We start from the raw sequence: 19,931 nt of genomic DNA, 5'->3' as shown, positions 1-19,931 counted from the left end.
TCACAAAAACACAAGAAAAATGAGTTTAAAACTAAAGGGAGACTATTATATTGAAAACACTGATGGGGCATTTAAAGGGCACATAAAAATAAGGATTTTTCAATTTGGAGAACCCGGTCCATCATCAATAGCTGAATCAATTGAAATAGTGAAACCTGATGTTGAAAAAGTTATTAAAAAGACATTAAAAGAAATGAAAACTTTAAAGTTTTATATGGGAGTGAAAATGCATATGAAAAGACAAGATGAAGAACAAACTCCTAAAATGAGAACAGATCTTCATTTTATAACATAATTTCAAGATTTTTTGAATAGTGCGGTTTATGAAGAACTATCAAGACAAGAGGAGGATGTTGATAATACAGTGGTAGGAAGTGGATTCAATATTTAAAAAATCATCTTTTTAGCTATACACATTCTAAAATCAAACCCACTTAAAGCTTCTTCTTATATTGAATTACCAAAAGAAATAAAACTAAAGAAGGCAGTTGTTAATATTAAGAACAATGATGATAAATGTTTTCTCTGGTCTGTTCTTGCTCACTTACATCCACCAAATTGTAATTCAGAAAGAGTAAAACAATATATGAAATATGAGAATACTTTGGACATAAAAGATTTGAAATTCCCAATGCCATGAACAGATATTCCAAAATTTGAGAAAAAGATTAATCTTTCTATTAATGTCTATGGATTAACGGATACAGACAAATTTCAAATGTTAAAAATTTCAAACAACTATAAAAATGAAGAAACACACATTGATCTTTTATATTTTAGTGTTGGAAAGAATTCACATTATACATACATCAATAATTTATCAAGATTCATCTCTTCTCAGGTATTCAGAACAGCAAACAAAATATATCCTTGGAAGCGATGTCTTCATTCATTTCATACAAAAGAACGATTAGAACAACATTCAAAATATTGTAGTAATCATAAATCAGCTGTAATTACAATGCCTAAACCTGGTGAAAAGATTTATTTTGAAGATTATAATAAATCTATCATGCACCCATTTGTGATATTCGCTGATTTTGAATGTATCCTAAAAAAGATAAATACTGCTTCTCCTAATCCAAGAGAATCACATACAAATAAATATCAAAAACATATTCCTTGTGGTTTCTGTTGTTATATCAAATCATCTGTTGGAGAAAGTATAATAAACTTGAACATTATAGAGGAAAAAAAGCTTCACAAGACTTTGTAAAACGATTAGAAAAGGATTGTATAAGACAAACTAAATTAATGAAAGAAACAAATGAAACGATGAAATGAACCGAAGAAGAAAAATTAGAATTTAGAAAGAACAATAACTGTCATATTTGTGAGGAGGAAATTGAGGAGTCTAAAGTTAGGGATCATTGTCATCTTACTGGTAAATATAGAGGTTCCGCTCATTCCTGTTGTAATCTTAATTATAAATTTCCTTCTTTTATTCCAGTCTTTCTTCACAACAGCACCAACTATGATACACATCTATTTATAAATGCACTTTCAAAAACACCAGGGAATATTTTTGCCATAACAAACACAAGTCAAAAGTATATTTCATTTTCAAAAATGATATTCACAAAACCTTTAACTCATATTCGGTTTCTCGATTCTTAAAAGTTTATGGGAACACCACTACCCTACCTTGCATCAAATCTAAGCTCCACGTGGTCTTTTCCAAAGCTGAATTCATTCTTTCCAAAAGAGGAAATTCTAACTAAAGAGGAAATTCAGATTAAAGAGAGAATTCAAAGGAAAGAGGAAATTCTAATTAATGAGGAAATTAATGAAGAAATTCTAACTGAAGATGAAATTCTAATAATAAAGAAAATTCAAACAATGAATGAAATTCTAACTAAAGAGGAAATTTGATTAAAGATGAAATTCTGATTAAAGAGGGAATTCTAACTGGAGAGGAAATTCAAACAAGGAATGAAATTCAAAGAAAGAGAAAATTCTTACAAGTAAGGGAATTTATCCTTATGATTATATGGATTCATTTATGAGATTTAAAGAAACACAACTTCCTTCAAAAGAAAGTTTCTATAATAACCTTTATGAAGAAGAGATAAGTGATAAGGAATATTTCCACGCACAAGAAATTTGGAAAATTTTTAAGATAAAGAATCTTGGAGAATATGATGATTTGTATCTAAAAACATGTTTTATTGTTCGCTGATGTGTTTGAAGCTTTTAGATCACTCTGTCATAATAAAAATTGTTATGGATTAGATCTTGCCCACTATTTCACAGCTCCTGGTTTAGCTTGGAGTGCAATGTTGAAAATGACAAAAAAAGATAGAGATTTAATCAGTGATGTAAATATGCTTTTGATGATTGAGAAGTCTCAGAGAGGTGGAATATCACAAGTATGTTCAAAAAGATATGCTAAAGCAAATAATAAATATCCTCCAAATTATGATAGTGAAAAAAGATAGTAATTATTTGATGTATTTTGATGCTAATAATTTGTATGGATAGGCAATGTCTCAATCTCTGCCTTATGGTAAATTAGAGTGGGTGGAAGAAAAGGATTATGAAAAGGCTTTGATGAATATTGTTATTTCTTCGAAAGAGAAATTGAATGAGGAAGAAGAAGGTTATTATTTTGTAGTTGATTTGAGGTACCCGAGTCATTTTCGTAAGAAGCATAAAGACCTTCCTTTTGTATGTGAAAAAGAAAGGATGGAGAGTCGCTAAAATTCAGAGTTTTAAAATTTAAACAAAGTCCTTGGATGAAAAAGTATACTAAATTCAAAACAGATATGAGAACAAATACAAAGGTAAAATTTGAAGGGGAATTCTATAAATTGATGAATAATGCTGTCTTTTGAAAGACAATGGAGAATGTTGGAAACAGGCAAAATATTAGATTTGCAACATCTTGGAAAGAAGCTTCGAGATTGATAAATAAACCAAGTTTTAAGAGAGAAGAGGCTTTTTCAGAGAACTTTTCTGCTATTCATATGGAAAAGGAAAGTATTGTAATGGATAAACCAATTTACATTGGAACAGCAGTTCTTGATTTATCAAAGATAGTGATGTATGATTATTTGTATAATGGCTGAAAGAAAGAGTATGGTGAAAATGTTTCATTGTTGTATATGGACACTGATAGTTTTATCCTAGATATAAAAACTGATGATGTTTATAAATTTATGAAGAAAAATATTGGAGTGTATGATACAAGTAATTTTCGGAAGAAGAATGAGTTATTTTCCAAAAAGAATGAAAAGGTTATTGGTAAGTTTAAGGATGAGTTGGGTGAAAAAGTAATGAGTGAGTTTATTGGATTGAGAGCAAAGGCATATGCTTCTAAGTATGGTGATCAGATTGATAAGAGGTTAAAGGGAATAAAGAAATATGTAATAAAGAAATCAATAACTTTTAGAAATTATTACAATTGTTTGATGAATAAGAAAGAAGAATTTCAGAAAATGAATACAATAAGAAGTTATAAACATAACATATATAGTGAAGAAGTAAATAAAAAGGCATTAGGAGCCTTTGATGATAAGAGATTTATTTTAGATAATGGAATAGATTGTGTTCCATATGGATATTGTATGATAGAGTGTATAAAATAGATTGTGTTTTAACGATGAGAAGAGGTGTTTTTTTTAGGGCAACCGCCGTGTTTTTTTCACAATGTTTAAATGGTAAAACCAAGAATTAATCAAACGAAACAGTGGAGAAAATCTCAGTCTTGGTATAAAAATGGAAAACATTATGAATGTGAAAAATATCAAATAAGTCTAATTGAAAAAATAACGAAAACAAAGGTAAATAAAACAAATAAGTGAATCAATTTAAAAACTAGTAAGTTAGAGGATGTAAAGAAAAAAAATAAATATACTTGAATGGACTGAAAACTTTGATGATTATCATTTGAACAATGAAAAAACAATTTACTATAATCTCAAAATAATATGTGGCTCAGGAGGTGGTCAAACAAGAGCATTAAGAGAAGTTCATCATTTCGTAATGGCACAAAAGGTGTATCTTAAAAAATATAAAGATTCAAATGTTTTGTTTTTAAATATTTTAGATGGGGATTATTGTGCAAAGCAAATTAAACTATTGAGGAATTTGAGAATGAACAAATCTTTGTCGGTTCAATGAGTGAGCTAAACAATATGCATTGGTTATTTGAAAAAGAGTGTCCCTTGGCTTACATGTTTCTGATATTTCTTTAGAATCACCTTTAACAAATCACATTACAACTTTACTACTTGAACAAATCTTTATCTTATTGCATTGGTTATTTGAAAAGTGCCCCACGGTTAAAAGGGGAGACAAATAAATATACCTTGGGATAAAAAGGGAGTTTACTTTTTAGGGAGGAAAAAAAATGAATCGCTGAAAATCCCCCATTTATTTACATGGGGAAAAGTGAGCCAAAATCAGTTTATTCACCCTACTTGTATATGTATGTATATATGTATATATGTATATGTATACATATATATATATATATATATATATATATATATATATATATATATATATATATATATATAAAAAATGTTGTAACTTATACTATACATATATATGTATATATATATATATATATATATATATATATATATATATATATATATATATATATATATATATACATACACATACATGTATGTATGTATGTATGTATGTATGTATATATATATATATATATATATATATATATATATATATATACATACATATATATATGCCTGGTTTTGGCGCAGTGGTTAGGGCAGCGGCTTGGGATCCAAAAGGTCCTGAGTTCAAGCCCCGTTGGGCCACTGAATTAATACACCAGGGGGTTGACTCAGCCTGTCATCCTTCCGAGGTCGGCGAAATGAGTACCAGTATACTGGGCCGGTGTATACCCCGGTTAAAATCGGTGTACCATATCCCTGCGTCATAAGAGGCGACCAGGGTTGCGTCAGGAAGGGCATCCGGCGTAAAACATGTGCCAAATCACTATGCGGATCATATGGATGATCCGCTGTGGCGACCCCGAACGGGAGCACCGAAAGAAGAAGAGATGTATATGTATACATATACATATACATATACATATAGATATATATGCTGTATATATACATATACATATAGATATATATGTATATACATACTTATAGATATATATGTATATACATACATATAGATATATATATATATATATATATATATATATATATATATATATATATATATATATATATATATATATATATATATATATATCTATATGCTAGTAGTAATGCCCGGCGTTGTTCGGGCTAGCAATAAAGCCCGGTGTTGCCCAGGCTTTCTTGCAAATTTCCTGAATAGCTGTTAGCGGTTAGCGGTTAGGGTTAGCGGTTAGGGTTGGGGTTAGCGATTCGGGTTAGGGTTAGTGATTAGGGTTAGGGTTAGGGTTAGGGTTAGCTGTTAGGGTTAGGGTTAGCTGTTAGGGTTAGGGTTAGTGTTAAGGTAGCTAACCCTAACCCTAACCCTAACATTAACCCAAACCTAAACCCTAACAGCTTGGCGTAGCGGAGGTAAACAGCGCCCGGGGCAAAGTGGAAACTTGCGTCCCCCGTAGGCCTTAAACTTGAGTGGTTTGAATGGAAAATCCCATAAGGGATATCGATTTATCGATTTTTTTCGAATATCGGAAGTGTTATGGAAAAAATTTATAGCCAATGGCCTAAGTTGGACCAAAAGCCATAATCATACCGAATTTGAATGGAATCTGTTGGAGTTTGTGAAAATGCATCAAAACAAATTTTGAGGGGGCTCTTCAGGAAGACAATAATGTCATTAGTATATGTGCCAAATCTTGTTTCATGTCATGTAGTAACAAAAATCTGATGGTGAAACAAAGAAAGGGGCATGCCGAAATGTTAATATCGATACATATATTCATATATATATATATATATATATATATATATATATATATATATATATATATATATATATATATATATATATATATACATACATACATTTATATATATTATATACATCCATGTATACATACATATACATATATCTTATTAAAACAAGGACAAATGTGTCCAAGAGCCACGTCATAATGGTTTTGTCTTCACAAGAAGAAGAAGAAGAAGAAGAAGAAGAAGAAGAAGAAGAAGAAGAAGAAGAAGAAGAAGAAGAAGAAGAAGAAGAAGAAGAAGAAGAAGAAGAACACTGCGGAGCTCTCTTGGAGTAGCGTTCGCAACGCGACATGGCTAAAAATAATTTGTTATGTTGCTTGGTTTTCTATGGTGTGCTTTTAATTATCAAGCTGTGAAGCCTGGGTTTCCTGCAAACGCAGCTGTTCTTGCAAAATTCAGAGCTCGCAAGATGAGATGTTATCTCCTCCTCGTCTTGTTTGTGAAGATAATCCATGAAATATTCACTTTTGCAACAGAATGTAGAGCTTTGTGAAATCGAATATTAATTCTTTTACATTTTTAAAAATGTTTTTCACTCTGTTTTAATTTAAATCCATATAAGTTTATGGCTTATTGAAGTTGTTGGTTCTTGTTGGAGATATTTGGAATGCAGAACATGTTGAGGAATCTTTTACAACATTTTCAGTACTCTTAAAGCATTTTTGGACCTCTCAGCTGAAACATCTTAAGTTGTAAACGGTCTGATAAAATGAAGACATTCTGCCCATATCACAATATTGATTAAAACCCATGTAATATGCTATAATTGAGAGGCCCTTTGTTGGGAATATTCATTTTCTTTTTGTTTTATAAAATTGACAATGATTAATCAAATTGATGAGAAATATTTAGTAATATGATGAAATAGCTTTTATATTTTGGTTTACTTTACACTTAGAATTATTTTTTAGCACCTATAAACAGCAAGCTGGCTTGGGAAAGTGCTGAAGTGGCCACACAAGCAGCTGTGTATTGGACTTTGAGAAAGATGTTTGTGCTTTTGAATTTTGCTGAGTTAATGCCTCAACAAGCAGTTATCTTGTTTTGTTCAAATCATCTCATTGCACCATTGTTTGCTTGAGCGTATAAAAAGTGGCAATTGTTGGGCACTTTGTTAGAAAGGATTCCACCATTTTTGGTGTCCCTCCCTCCATACGTATGTTCAAGTGATTCAACTTTGTTAAATAAAATTGTTCAAAGAACCTGTGAGTGTGTTTTCTTCCACAGGGCCTCCATTCATTGCTGGGGGTTGGGGGATTTTTTACCCAGTTATATTTGGGTAGGGAATCTAACCCAGAATAGAGATAAGAGATCATAGTTGACGATAATACCTTTGAGGTGTCAGCCCATTTTGTGCAGCTACCCGAACCATATTTTGTCCTTGGAGTTTGTTGAATAATAAACATGACCTTCAGTAAGTGGAATTGTGGTTTGTGGTTGTGGCATTGACATGATGGGTCAAATGGCCTTCTCAATTTTACAAGTTTACCACTCTCTCCACTCACCCCACCATCACCATTCACCCCACATTTAATACTGTCAAAATAGAGGGCATCAAAATCTTAAGATGGTGTACATTTGAGGAAAATAATCACAAACTTGAATAGCACTCGGAACAGCGCAAACCTTTGCCATGCAATGTCTGATCCAGTCGAACATATTCTGCCCAATACATTTTTGAAATATCATACTATGTATCATTTTTGGCCCCATTTCTCAATGGTGAAGATTCACTTTGAAAATTAAAAAATTCTCTTTTCCCGAGCTGGATCCAGATCATCACCAAAAATCAAATCAATTCTTCTTTGTCACACACCCAATCTGTCCAGGGTAATTCCACATAATAATGGACATGAAGCATAAAATTTGAAAATGAATTTTTCAAAAGGATTTCTGTTGGAAGGTGTTTAGTTAGGTCTGAATTTTCATAATTTATGCGATATTTACTCCGTGGATGATGTCACGTGATTTGGCCGCCATCTTGAAAGAACTGCCTCAACGTCTTCCAACGGTAAGTCGTTCTGTCTGTTTTCATTTTGTCGAAAATATGGCTATTTGATGAATGTTTTAATCTGAAGTAGTATTCTCTGATTAATATTACTGATATAGGATCAGGCTATAACTACTCATCAACATATTTGGTCCATTTCTGTCTGTGCCTATAGATTAACATCATCGAGGCATATGCATATAAGCAATGAGGCTTATACACGCTGTTAGACAACCAAATGTTCGCTAATGTATGTAAGAGATTGTATAGATATCATAAAATGCGCCGTAGCATTGACTATCCAATATGTGATCGCATGGGTTACGTCCGTTACATTGCTGAGTTTCGTCCGTTACAGTGAACTTTTCAAAATATTTTAACAAACAACAGACAGATCGTATCGTTAGAATATAGAAAGTATTCTACTAATCCTTAGTTTGCTTACCGTGAATGAAAGGTATACTACAAATTGGTTATTTCGCAGGATTTAAGAATTGTGCTATGGCCAGTTTTAGTTGTGTCCATTTCGATATTACGTCCATTACGCCTCTTAAATGTTGATGTTTGCTTTAGTAGTAGACTACACAGTGGAGTTTGTTCCAATATCAGAAAGCCATAGAGACTAATTACGATATGTAATAAATAAACTCTTTGTAATATGGCCAACCTTTTCAAAATTTCAACATTCGTGATGCAAACTTTGTCTCAATTTTATGTCCGTTATGCTGGAATGACCCTCCACCAAGTTTCTTCCAAATCCATCCACAACTTTTTGAGATATGCTGTGTATATATATATATATATATATATATATATATATATATATATATATATATATATATATATATATAATATATGTGCATACATATTTGATTTTGGTCCTATCACTGGTGAAGAATAGCTTTAAAATTCCAGTTCTAGAAAATCAGACAGATTAGGGGTGAAAACATAACCATCTTCCATCTTTGGAAGATAACATTTGTATAAGTCCACAAGTATAATGATAACATTTGAGATGAAACTTCTAGAAATGGCATTCATGTTTTGTGACTGAAATAAATAAATGTGCTCCGTTGAGTTACCATGAGGACGCAAGGGGTTAAAAATCTCCAGCATATTTGGAGAAACAGACCAGGCTTCTTTCCAGTCATCTCTTTCACATTGTCACAGAGTCGCTTCGTACCTGAAACATTTAAATCAGCACCACTTTAAAATCATTTAAAGATTCAGTGAACAATAGTTTAATAGCCATTCTAACATTTTCACTCAAACAAAGTGAAGGGCCTTGGTAAATGAGGTTGTTTCAGCAGTTTTGTGATTGCATGAATCATGGGAACAGGTTTCCTATATTGTGTTTTTTTAATGTGATCACAATGTACGCTGTGTTTTGTCTTTTTGTTGGGCTTTGATTTACTCTTTCACCTTTTGGAGCATCTGTTTTCACACCTCTTGCAAAATATGTGAGACTTAATTTATTTCTGGAATTTAGCACACTTCAGGCTGCTATGACAATGACCATTGGTTCCACTTCTACTTTGTCAAAGGCCCCAATTATTACCACTGTTGGCTCGAGAAAGTTTTTGGCCAAATGATTTCATGAACCAGCTGACCAGGCCTGATGTTAAACAAAAGGTGTAATTTGTTCAGGGTACCAGTGTTAGGGCTGAGATAGAGATTTCAGATTAATCTTTCAGTTACAAGAAAACATTTAATATCTTCTTTGATTAAAGATTGTTTATTGCTTGCATTTAGTTAAACTTTGTTTTATTATTGTTCTGATGCTTCTTAGTGATTAGAAATATAATCTTGAATTTTCTTAAGACATAGCGCATAGAGATTACTTCCTCATTTCCATGGCACAACTGTGCTCTTCAAGGCTCTTCCCAATTTTACAGACCCTAAGGAGGGAGGGTGAACTTCCCTTTCTCTGGTGCTTGAAGAGATAAAGTGAATATACTGTGTTTGCAATACTGTTGACTTGTAAAAGTTCCATAATAGGGACCCTGCTGATTGCTTAAACCAGAGAAAGACTCCCATATACGGTGCTTCTCTGGACCCACACCCTTATCGGCTTAACCATGAGGTGTTCTTTGCTCAAGAATGTGGTATACTTGTGTTAGCATTCTGTTCGGCTTCTGCACAAGTTGATTGATGATTAAAGAGCAATTATGAAGTTGTCTTTGACATCTTGTGTTGTGTGAGTGTGTGAAGGTACCTTATTACCAATGTGAAAGGCCATTATACTTGTTGAGGATTGTCTCTCTTCTCATTACAGCATTGTATTTCGAGGATCGGGGATCGAGCCCCAACACCAGCAATTTTCAAATTCATATTTAATGCAAGAATGTAATTATAATCATTTAATGTAATTAGAGAAATAATGAACATTTCCAAAGTTTACTTTTTGAAAGGGGGGGGGGGAGGCAGAGAGCGATGGTACAAGGAACCATCAAATAACCGTACACAAAATGGAACAAAATTGATGGTCACTGAAACGATTTGGATGCAATGCCACTTGTAATTTTAACTGATGTTCCCAGTTTGACAGTTTCGAAAAAATTTTCTTGATGAGGCTTGATACAGAAATTCTGATAAGTGAAAATGCACAACTTTTGCAGCAATTAGTTACAAAATTGTGAAGAGAAGGTGTATGTGAATCAATAATGTTCCATACTGTTACATGAGGATACACAACTAACTCTGGCACAGGAGGAGGCCATTTGGCCAATCATCTTTTTATTCTTCTCCTCCTCTTCCCTTTTCAGGGGTGAGGTCTGACGGCATCAAGCTTCTGCCCTGCCTTGACCAAGATACTCCTCCACCTCCCTCCTATCCTCAGAGAACTCTCTCCACTCTCCAACCACCCCTAACTTATGGATATCCCTCCTCACACAATCCTCCCCTCTCAATTGTGATCTTCCTTGTTTCCTCCTACCTTGCTCCCTCAAACTATCCCCTCTCTTTTACATAATCTATTCCCCCATCCGCACCAAGTGTCCAGCTCATCTCAGCCGGAATTTCACCAATCTCCCTGTCAAACTCATCTGCACACCAATCCCTCCCTCAGCTAATCCAGCCTACTTCTGTTAGAATTAGAAATAAATTGTTCTCAAAAGAAAAGACTTGTCTGTGGACATTGGTTATCGGTGTCTGTGATTTTATACAGGATTTTAAAACCGAATCAGCTGAACGTTTAAACCCCAGAGAAGTTAAATAGGATTCCACAATCAACCAGGAAGAATCCGACAACGATCACTCTGAGGTTGGGAGAAAAATCCACATCACTGATCTCTTCTCATACTATTAGTCCCACAACATTACTTCTTCCATCCTCATCCACGTGCAATAGCTTGTATCCTCCTACCATCCTCCTTGCCCTGTCACCTCCACACGCAACACTTCCCACCTCATTCTCTGCATCATCTCCACCACTGTGACTTCTCTCCACCCCCAATTGATTCCACATTCAAACTACCTGGCCAGACATCGCTGCCCGGGGTAGTACAATTTTGAATAATTAGGGACGTTCAGGCCATCATTAAGCAATGCTGACCTGCTGTCCCAACTGCTCTTGCCTGCTGCCCCCATTCTGTGTATGCACACCCCCACTCACACACACACACACGCACACACACACACACACACACACACACACGCGCACACACATACACACACACACATACACACACACACACACACACACACACACACACACACACACACACACACACACACACACCCACCTCTTTCGTCCATCCCAAATCTCATCCCATTGTTCTCATTTTCACCCTCAACACTTGACTCCTTTCACTTTTCCCACACCAAAGTAAAAAAGAAAAAGTGAAAAAATTTCAAACTAAACACAGTAAATGCTTTTCACACTCAATTACTGCCACTCAGTTTGATCCTCGTATAACTCACGCAATCCTCATCTCCCACATGCAATTTTCTCTGTTCAGTATGTCTGCCACTCTTGGTCTGCCAGTAGCCTGCACTGCAGGGCCAACATGCAAAGGAAATCTAGCTGAGGCCACTGGCCTAAGGGCGTAAGGTGGCCTGCATCGTGGAGCCACTCCATCTCACCACATGCTGAACTAAGTTTACAGGCCCAAGGGTGAAATTCAGTCCAATCTGCTGAACCACTCCACCTCACCACGTGCCGAGTCAATTCCACACACAAAGATGAAATTCAGCCTGATCCACAGAACCACTCCACCTCACCGTGGGCCAATACTTGTCTGAGCGATATCAACAACACACTTCCAAATTCTCTTCAATCTCATTCTTCCCTCCAGATCTTCAAAAGAGCTGTACCCCACCATCTCAGATCATCCCCCATTCAAAACCATGATCATTTCTACTCTCGATTAAGCCTCCCTAAGCCTACCTTTTTCTAAGTTTCCACTTTTTCCTTCTTAAGAGTTTGGATTCTGTATCCAACTTGTTCACCCTGTGTGTTGTCTTCGAGCCCGCATTATTTCCCGATATCCCATATTTCTCCAAGCCTCCCTCTATTTTGTACTTCAACCCTGCTGACATTCCTTTTGTTCTGTTCTGTCCTGATCCATTCTATGTTCTCGCTCCACCATGAGCTTGGACTTTTAAAAAAATCACACAGGAATGGTTGTCAAATATTAAAGATTATTTTATCTTCAATGATATTAATATTTTCATCACAATCTATAATTTGATTAAGATGCTCACCATATATCCAGCAGATCACAACCAGCTCGCTGAATGCAGTAAATGGAGAGATGAAAAAAAGAACATAACTTTGTATCGACTGGAACAAATACATTCCACTCTGCAGGAAGAGAGGCAGGATTTCTCGTGGTTGAATTGTCCATATTATACTGGATGGCATCATAACTGGTTAAAAATAAAATGTGTACAACATTGTTACAATCATCATTGTGTACAATCAATACTGAGGTTACTTGGCAGCGACAACATGCTGCCGATTAAGACCAATTGCAAAGAACGTGACCGAGCCATCAACAAAGGATATTTGGAAAATTTACTTATGCTGCACATTCCATAAATATGGATCACACCTTGGATCCTGTGAGACTGATAATACAGGCAAATACTGATACTGTCTTGGAGACAGAAATTTTTCATGCAAAATCAAAGGAGAAGGCATCCAAAAAGCAAAGGCCATCCAGAAAAAAAACAGACAAAACAAAATACAGAAAAATCCTGGAGGAAAACCTCCTGCACTCTGCATGAAAGCTGAAATTGGGACAGAAGTTCACCTTTCAGCATGACAACGACACGAAGCACACGACCAAAGCTACATTGGAGTGGCTAAGGAACAAAGAGAGAAATGTCCTTGAGTGGCCCAGTCAGAGCCCCGACCTCAATCCAATCGAAAATCTGTGGCATGACTTGAATATTGCTGTCCATCAATGCTCCCCATGCAACTTGACTGAGCTTAAGATTTTTTTTTAGAGAAGAATGGGCAAATATTGCCCAATCAAGGTGTGCAAAGTTGGTAGAGACCCATTGACACAGACTCGCAGCTGAAATTGCTGTCAAAGATGCTTCTATCAAGTATTAACTCGTTTTTAAAACAAATTAATTTTCTGAAATCTGAATAATTTATTTTTCACTTGGAAGTTGTGGGTTACGGTGTGTAAATAAAAGTGGGAAAAGCCTGATTTAATGCAATTTATTTCAAGGCAACAAGGCAACCAAAGGTGAAAGTTTGGAAAGGGGGTGTACACTTTCTATTGGCACCATATGTGTACTTCAAAAGTTAATGTGTACAAATGATACTTACTGGCTGTACATCACATGGAGATGGAAAATCTGAGGGAGCGGAGTACAATCATTGATTGATTAATTGCATAATTAAAATAAATAATAATCGTAAAAAATAAATTACTTTATCAATTGGCTATAGCATACCAAAACCACCAATGTTTCATCCGAAGCTGTTACTTTTTGAAAATTAATTAATTAATCGAAAAATAAATCGATTAATTGATTCATCAATAAATCAAAAAGCACTTGTTTACAGCCTTTACAGCCAAAGCACTTGTTCACTGTCATCTCCAAATATTAGCTTCCCCACTCAAAAGGTACCTTAGATATTGCCCAGATGAGAAAGAAAATAAATAAGTAATAAATATATCGATAATAATTAAGGACTTAATCAATGAATTGATTAATCAAAAATAAAAATTATGTTTTGCCAAAGCACGTCTTCACTTTTCTCCCCAAGTTTCAGCTTTCCAGCTCAAAGGTGGCTGAGATATCATCAGGACAAACTACAGGGTGCCCCACAGAAAACCAGGAAATTTGAGATTTTGAGATTTATTTTGCCGTACTTTACCATATCAATAAACTAACATAAAAATTTTCTAACCGTTTTTTCGTTTTATTTCAGAATGCAGCAGTTATCAAATATACATCTTTTTTTATACTACATCTAAGTTTGCTTTTGTTTTGTTTAAAATAAACTGTACCAAATTTCCTGGATTTCTGTGGGGCACCCTGTAGAAAGAAAACAAGTACAGGTACATTCATTGTACACCACCCCCATGCCAAATAATTCAATAACAAATCCTCCAGTGTGCGACATCACCGGGGTGACTTCAGCGCCTGGTGATGCCGCTTTGCAGAACATGAAGAAGGAATTGGGAGGGAGCGGTGTACAATATTTGATTGGTTAATTGCATAATTAAAATATATAAATAATAATAGTAAAATAATTAATTTCTTAATCAATTGGTTAATAGCATACCTATACCACCACTTTTATCCAAATCTCCAACTTTTTGAAAATTGAGTAATTAATCGAAAAATGAAATAATTAATTGATTCATCAATAAATCAAAAACACACTTTATACCAAAATCTCTTGTTCACAGTCGTGTCCAAATATCAGCTTCCTTGCTCAAAAGGTGCCTGAGATATTGCCCAAATGGGAAATAAAAAAATAAGTAATTAATAAATCGGTAATAATTGAGTACTTAATCAATTAATCAATGAATTCAAAAATAAAAGTAGTTTTTGCAAAAGCACATCTTCACTTTTCTCCAAAAGTTTGAGATTCCCAGCTCAAAGGATAGCTGAGATATCATCAGGACATATTAGAAAGAAAACAAGTACAGGTACATTCAACATACACCATCCCCATGACAAATAAAAAAAATCCTTCAGCACGCAACATCGCTGGGCGTCTTCGGTGAATTTAAATTTGATGATTTTAGAAGTTTTACCCTTAGTTGATCTTTGGCGCTTTGACCTCAAAAATTATTGCTTTCCCAATTCAGTGATGGACAGTGCAAATCTTGTTCAACTCTCAAGTTAATAGGATGTAAATTGATGATTTTTCAGCTGAATATTGATGATTTTAGAAGTTTGACCTTCGAGCTTTTGATCTCAAAAATAGTGGGTTTCCCAATTCAGTGATGCAAATGCAATTGCTATTTCATTTCAAGTCAACCAGATGAAAAATAACGATTTTAGAAATCTCACCTAAGTTGTTGACCTTTGGCCAATGTTGACTATGCAATTGCTGTTTAATTTTCAAGTCAATCGGATGAAAAATGACGACTTTAGAAATCCCACCCAAGTTGTTGACCTCTGGCCTATGTTAACCTTTTGGTCTTTGTTGACCTCAAAAATAATCGGCTGGTTGAAATCAGTGACCTGAACTATTTTCCTCTACAAATTTCAAGTCAATGGGATGAAAAACGAGGATTTTAGAAACACCACCCGAGTTGTTAACCTTGGGCCTTTGACCTCAAAATCAATAGGCTTCTCAGCTGAGACCACCTCCACAGCTTGGTGAAGTTTTGTGAAGATTGGTTTTATAGTGTGACCTGTAGGCGAATGACAGACAAACAGACAGCAAAACAACAAGAAGATGATGTCGAGCAGATCAGGATACTCGCAAAATCGATAAAAACAAATTTGACCTTAAACAAATAATTGGTGGTTGAACTCATTGACCAAATATGCAACGCCTCTTCAAATTTCAAGTCAATCGGATGAAAATTGAGGATTTTAGAAATACCACCTTAGTTGTTGACCTTCAGCCTATGTTAACGTTTTAGTCCATGTTGACCTTAAAAATAATTGGCTGGTTGAATTCAGTGACATGAAATATAAATCCTCTTCAAATTGCAAGTTAATCGGATGAAAATTGAGGATTTTAGAAATCTCACCTTAGTTGTTGACATTTGGCCTACATTGACCTTTTGATGTTTTGACTTCAAAATAGGCTTCCTCCTCATGACAAACTCCACCTTTTGGTGAAGTTTCGTGAAGATTTGTTTATCACCTACAGGTCACAATTTTTAACTGACAGTCAGACAAACAGACAAACCGACTGAAAGACAGACTAAAAAAATTAACTGACCAATATACCTGAAAAATCTTCGATTTTGCAAGTTACAAGCAACAAACAAGAAAGAAAACAGAGCAAAAAATGAATACTCCCTTCCTTCGGCATCCCGCGATGACGTCATGTATTGCCTGGATATGGAATTGGGAAGGAGCTGTGTACAAGTAGCGGAACATTCAAAGTACACCGCCCCCATGCCAAATATGTAAATAACAAATACCTAGCGTCATACCCATGTATGACGTCATAACCCAAATAACAAATACCGTCATACCCATCGATACGGAACTGGGAGACAGCGGTGTACAATAATTCATTGATGAATTGCATAATTAAAATAAATAAATAATAATCGTAAAATAAGTAATTTCTTAATCAATTGGCCAAAAGTAAACCTGAACCACTTGTGTTTTATCGGAATCTGTGACTTTTTAAAAATTGAGTGATTAATAAAAAAAATTAAATAAGTAATTGTTTAATAAATAAGTTAAAAATACCCTTTATAGCCAAATCACTTGGACACTGTCATGTCCAAGTATCAGCTTCCTCACTGAAAATGTGCCTGAGATATTGCCAGGACGAGAAATAAAATAAATGTCATTTATAAATCGATAGTAATTCAGTAATAAATCAATTATTTGATTAATTAAAAAATAAAAAATATAACGATTTTGCCAGAGCACATCTTCACTTTTTTCCCAAATGTCAGCTTCCTACCTCAAAGAATGGCTGAAATATCAACCAAAGAAATAAGAAGGAAAATAATTAATTAATTAATCAAAAATGTTGTTTGTCGCCAAATCACTTGGTCACTTTTCACATCGAAATATCAGCTTCCGACCTCAAAAGGTGTCTGAGATATTTCCCAGATGAGTAAGAAAATAAATAATAATTAATAAATTGATCTGTTAATTTAGCCACAAGGGGAGTTTGTCGGCCCACACACGAAGTACCAAGACATAAAAATGCACCCTTCCTTTCCCTGTTGGGTGCGTTGTCTGGCTTTACAGAGAAGACATATGCAAGTTGCACTTTCCTATCAAACAGAAGACCAAGAAGGAATCCAGAGAAGTAAAAAGCAAATATGGAGTCAGCAGGAGGAACCTGGATAGGATTCGGGTTTCAGCTGTTACTCCTCTCCCATCAAACCCATCCAGGCACAGCCAAGTGAACCTCACAGAAAACTTTCTGAAAGAATTCACTTCTCCTGAAAAAGATAGATAATTAAAGGGAGAAATAGAGAGTGACAGAGATGAAATAGAAGAAAAAACGAGAATTAGAATGAACTAGGGCGGGCCCGTAGGTGCATGCCAGTATGTGCAGCTTTGTTCCTTCGCTCTCGTAAATGACGACTGCATTGGGGCATTGTTTTAATTAGATCGAACCAACCGTATCATAAATGGCCATAACTTGGGAAACACCTTGGAAACATACTCAGGTCCCCAGCGTCAATTGTGACGTCATACCAAACGAAGAAGAAGAAGAAGAACTGATGCCCCCTCTCTCTCTCGCCTCCCCTCTCTTGCCCCCCCTCCCCCCCTGGTCTCGCCCTCCTCTCTCGCCCCTCTCTCTTGCCCCCACTCTCACCCCCCCTCTCTCGCCCCTCCTCTCCCCCTCTCTTGAATTGTGACGCCCCTTGTGCAGTTGTGCAATTGCGATTGTGATCACAAAAGATCACAGGGCAATTGTGATTGTGACGTCATACCAAACGAAGAAGAAGAAGAATTGTGACATCAATCGTGCAAAAAAAAAAAACATTAATTGTGACGTAATAGTGATGTCATAGCACCGTGTCCTGTCATTGGTAGGCTAATAAATGGCCGTAACTTGGGAACCGCTCGTTCGATTAATATCAAACCTTGAAAAGGCACATACTCAGGTCCCCAGCGTCGATTGTGACGTCATACCAAACGAAGAAGAAGAAGAATTGTGACGACAATCGTGCAAAAATAAATAAATAAAGATGAATTGTGATGTCATCCTTGATGTCATAGCACCGTGTCCTGTCATTGGTCGACAGATAAATGGCCATAGCTTGGGAACTGCTCGTCTGATTGATATCAAACCTTGAAAAGGCACATCTGTGGGTCCCCGGCAATATTCCTGGCAAGTTTCAATCAGATTGGACTGGCGGTCGTCGAGAAACTGCAGTCGCAGACAGACAGACACGTACGCACGCATGCACGCGCGCGCACAAACACACACACACACACACATTGCTGGAATTATAGATAGATAAAGAGAATTGTGAAAAAAAAAAATTATAAAGTGTGAAAGAACCAAGAATAAAGATGTCAGGAAGAACCCAAACAGGTAGATTTCAGCAGTTACTCCCCAGGCTCAAACACAGCAACATGTACAAGCTACTATCTACTCTTTGCCACCTCAAATGGCATGCACAACATCACAACCTCATACAATGGGTCCCTGGTTCAAAAGAAGGCTCTAACCTACACAAACACATGCACCATTCTACTTTAACATTCTAAATGTATATCCTCTCCAACGTAACGTTATACTTTCTGAATACGTTCTGCTTCAGCTAGCTTGTCACTTTCAGCTTTTTGAGTCTAATCGTATGATGTACTTGGTTCACATTAAGACTCTAGTGTTTGTGGTGTATTCACAAATATGTGATATTAAACCTATGTTTAAAATACACCCCTCAATGTACTTACATCATACCCCTCAAAGTTAAACGTCAAGGTCTTACACCCCAAGGACGACTGAATCACCATTTAGGTTTTTCTCCCAATCATATGGTCAGTTCCTGCTTGCACTGCATACCTGGGTGGTGTAAGGAATTCCCATTATCATTTGAATGAAACAGATAAGCAGAACCACAAACTCTTTTCTTTGAAGTTTTTGGAGCAGGTACGGGCCACAGCTGTCGATCACGAACGTAGCAATCGTCTCCACATTTGCAAACTGGAACATTGAGTGAGAAACACAAAGTAGAGATTGATCACTTCACAATACTGTAAATGAAAACAACATAAAGGATTTTGTAATATTTGTTTAACAAAGCAATCATACTTCAATCGACAATTTTAAATGAGGTGATGCAAGTCAATTTTTAAAATGGACACAATTGTTTCATGCAGATTTAACAAAATCATTTTTTGGCGGTCACCTGTGATCAATAAGTAAAAAAAACCAAACAAACAGAGAGAATCATGGGAAAGGATTTGTCTCAAAGATTTGTGTGCTATTGCTACAAATTTCAACATGTCAACATAAAGAGATATCTCTCAATCCCTTGTTGCTTTGCATATCATTTTTGCAATTAACCCTGTGTAGAATTATAAATCTATAAATACAATAAACCCTCAATTATCGTGGGTGCCATTGTCACGGGTTTCAGGAATACGAGAATCATGCCGTCTTCTTCATGCATCGAGGTAAAGCCAGCCATCCAGCCCTGGTCTTTCAGGCCATCTCCTAGCTCCGGCCTCTCTCGACCGCGTGCGTCCCTCACTCCGTACTCGTGCGTTCCTCTCGCGATCTCTCTTGACGTCACACTGAACAATCGTTCCATCTCCGGGGCGTGGCTTGCTCGCGCGAAACCCGGAAAGGTGGGCCTTCTCTCCTGTTCGGCACGCGTGCCTCACTTCTGATGTCACGCCCATCAATCAGCAGTGTCAGCGGTGTGACT

General features: G+C 35.8%; 1 protein-coding gene and 1 long non-coding RNA gene across 4 annotated transcripts in view; one reads left to right on the top strand and one right to left on the bottom strand.

The window, feature by feature from the left end:
- LOC147011063 (uncharacterized) overlaps positions 1 to 11,034 on the top strand; it is a 105,205-nt gene extending 94,171 nt beyond the window's left edge. For all 3 annotated transcript variants that reach the window (XR_015052403.1, XR_015052402.1, XR_015052404.1), the window contains one exon: positions 10,686 to 11,034. This is a non-coding gene — a long non-coding RNA (uncharacterized LOC147011063). The remainder of the gene's footprint in view (positions 1 to 10,685) is intronic.
- Positions 1 to 19,931, bottom strand: part of LOC147011061 (sodium- and chloride-dependent GABA transporter ine-like) — a 205,902-nt gene that overhangs the window by 71,235 nt on the left and 114,736 nt on the right. The window contains exons 10-12 of the mRNA XM_085859605.1: positions 19,064 to 19,204; positions 12,625 to 12,724; positions 9,003 to 9,103 (exon numbers count right to left, since the gene is read on the bottom strand). Coding sequence (XP_085715731.1) covers positions 9,003 to 9,103; positions 12,625 to 12,724; positions 19,064 to 19,204 — 342 coding nt within the window. The remainder of the gene's footprint in view (positions 1 to 9,002; positions 9,104 to 12,624; positions 12,725 to 19,063; positions 19,205 to 19,931) is intronic.

This window comes from Eptatretus burgeri, chromosome 16, assembly GCF_056783735.1.
Source record: "Eptatretus burgeri isolate ZD-2024b chromosome 16, Ebu_testis_v1, whole genome shotgun sequence".
Taxonomy (NCBI): Eukaryota; Metazoa; Chordata; class Myxini; order Myxiniformes; family Myxinidae; genus Eptatretus; species Eptatretus burgeri.
Note: the sequence above shows the minus strand (reverse complement) of the source record. Positions and strands in the feature narration are given on the sequence as shown.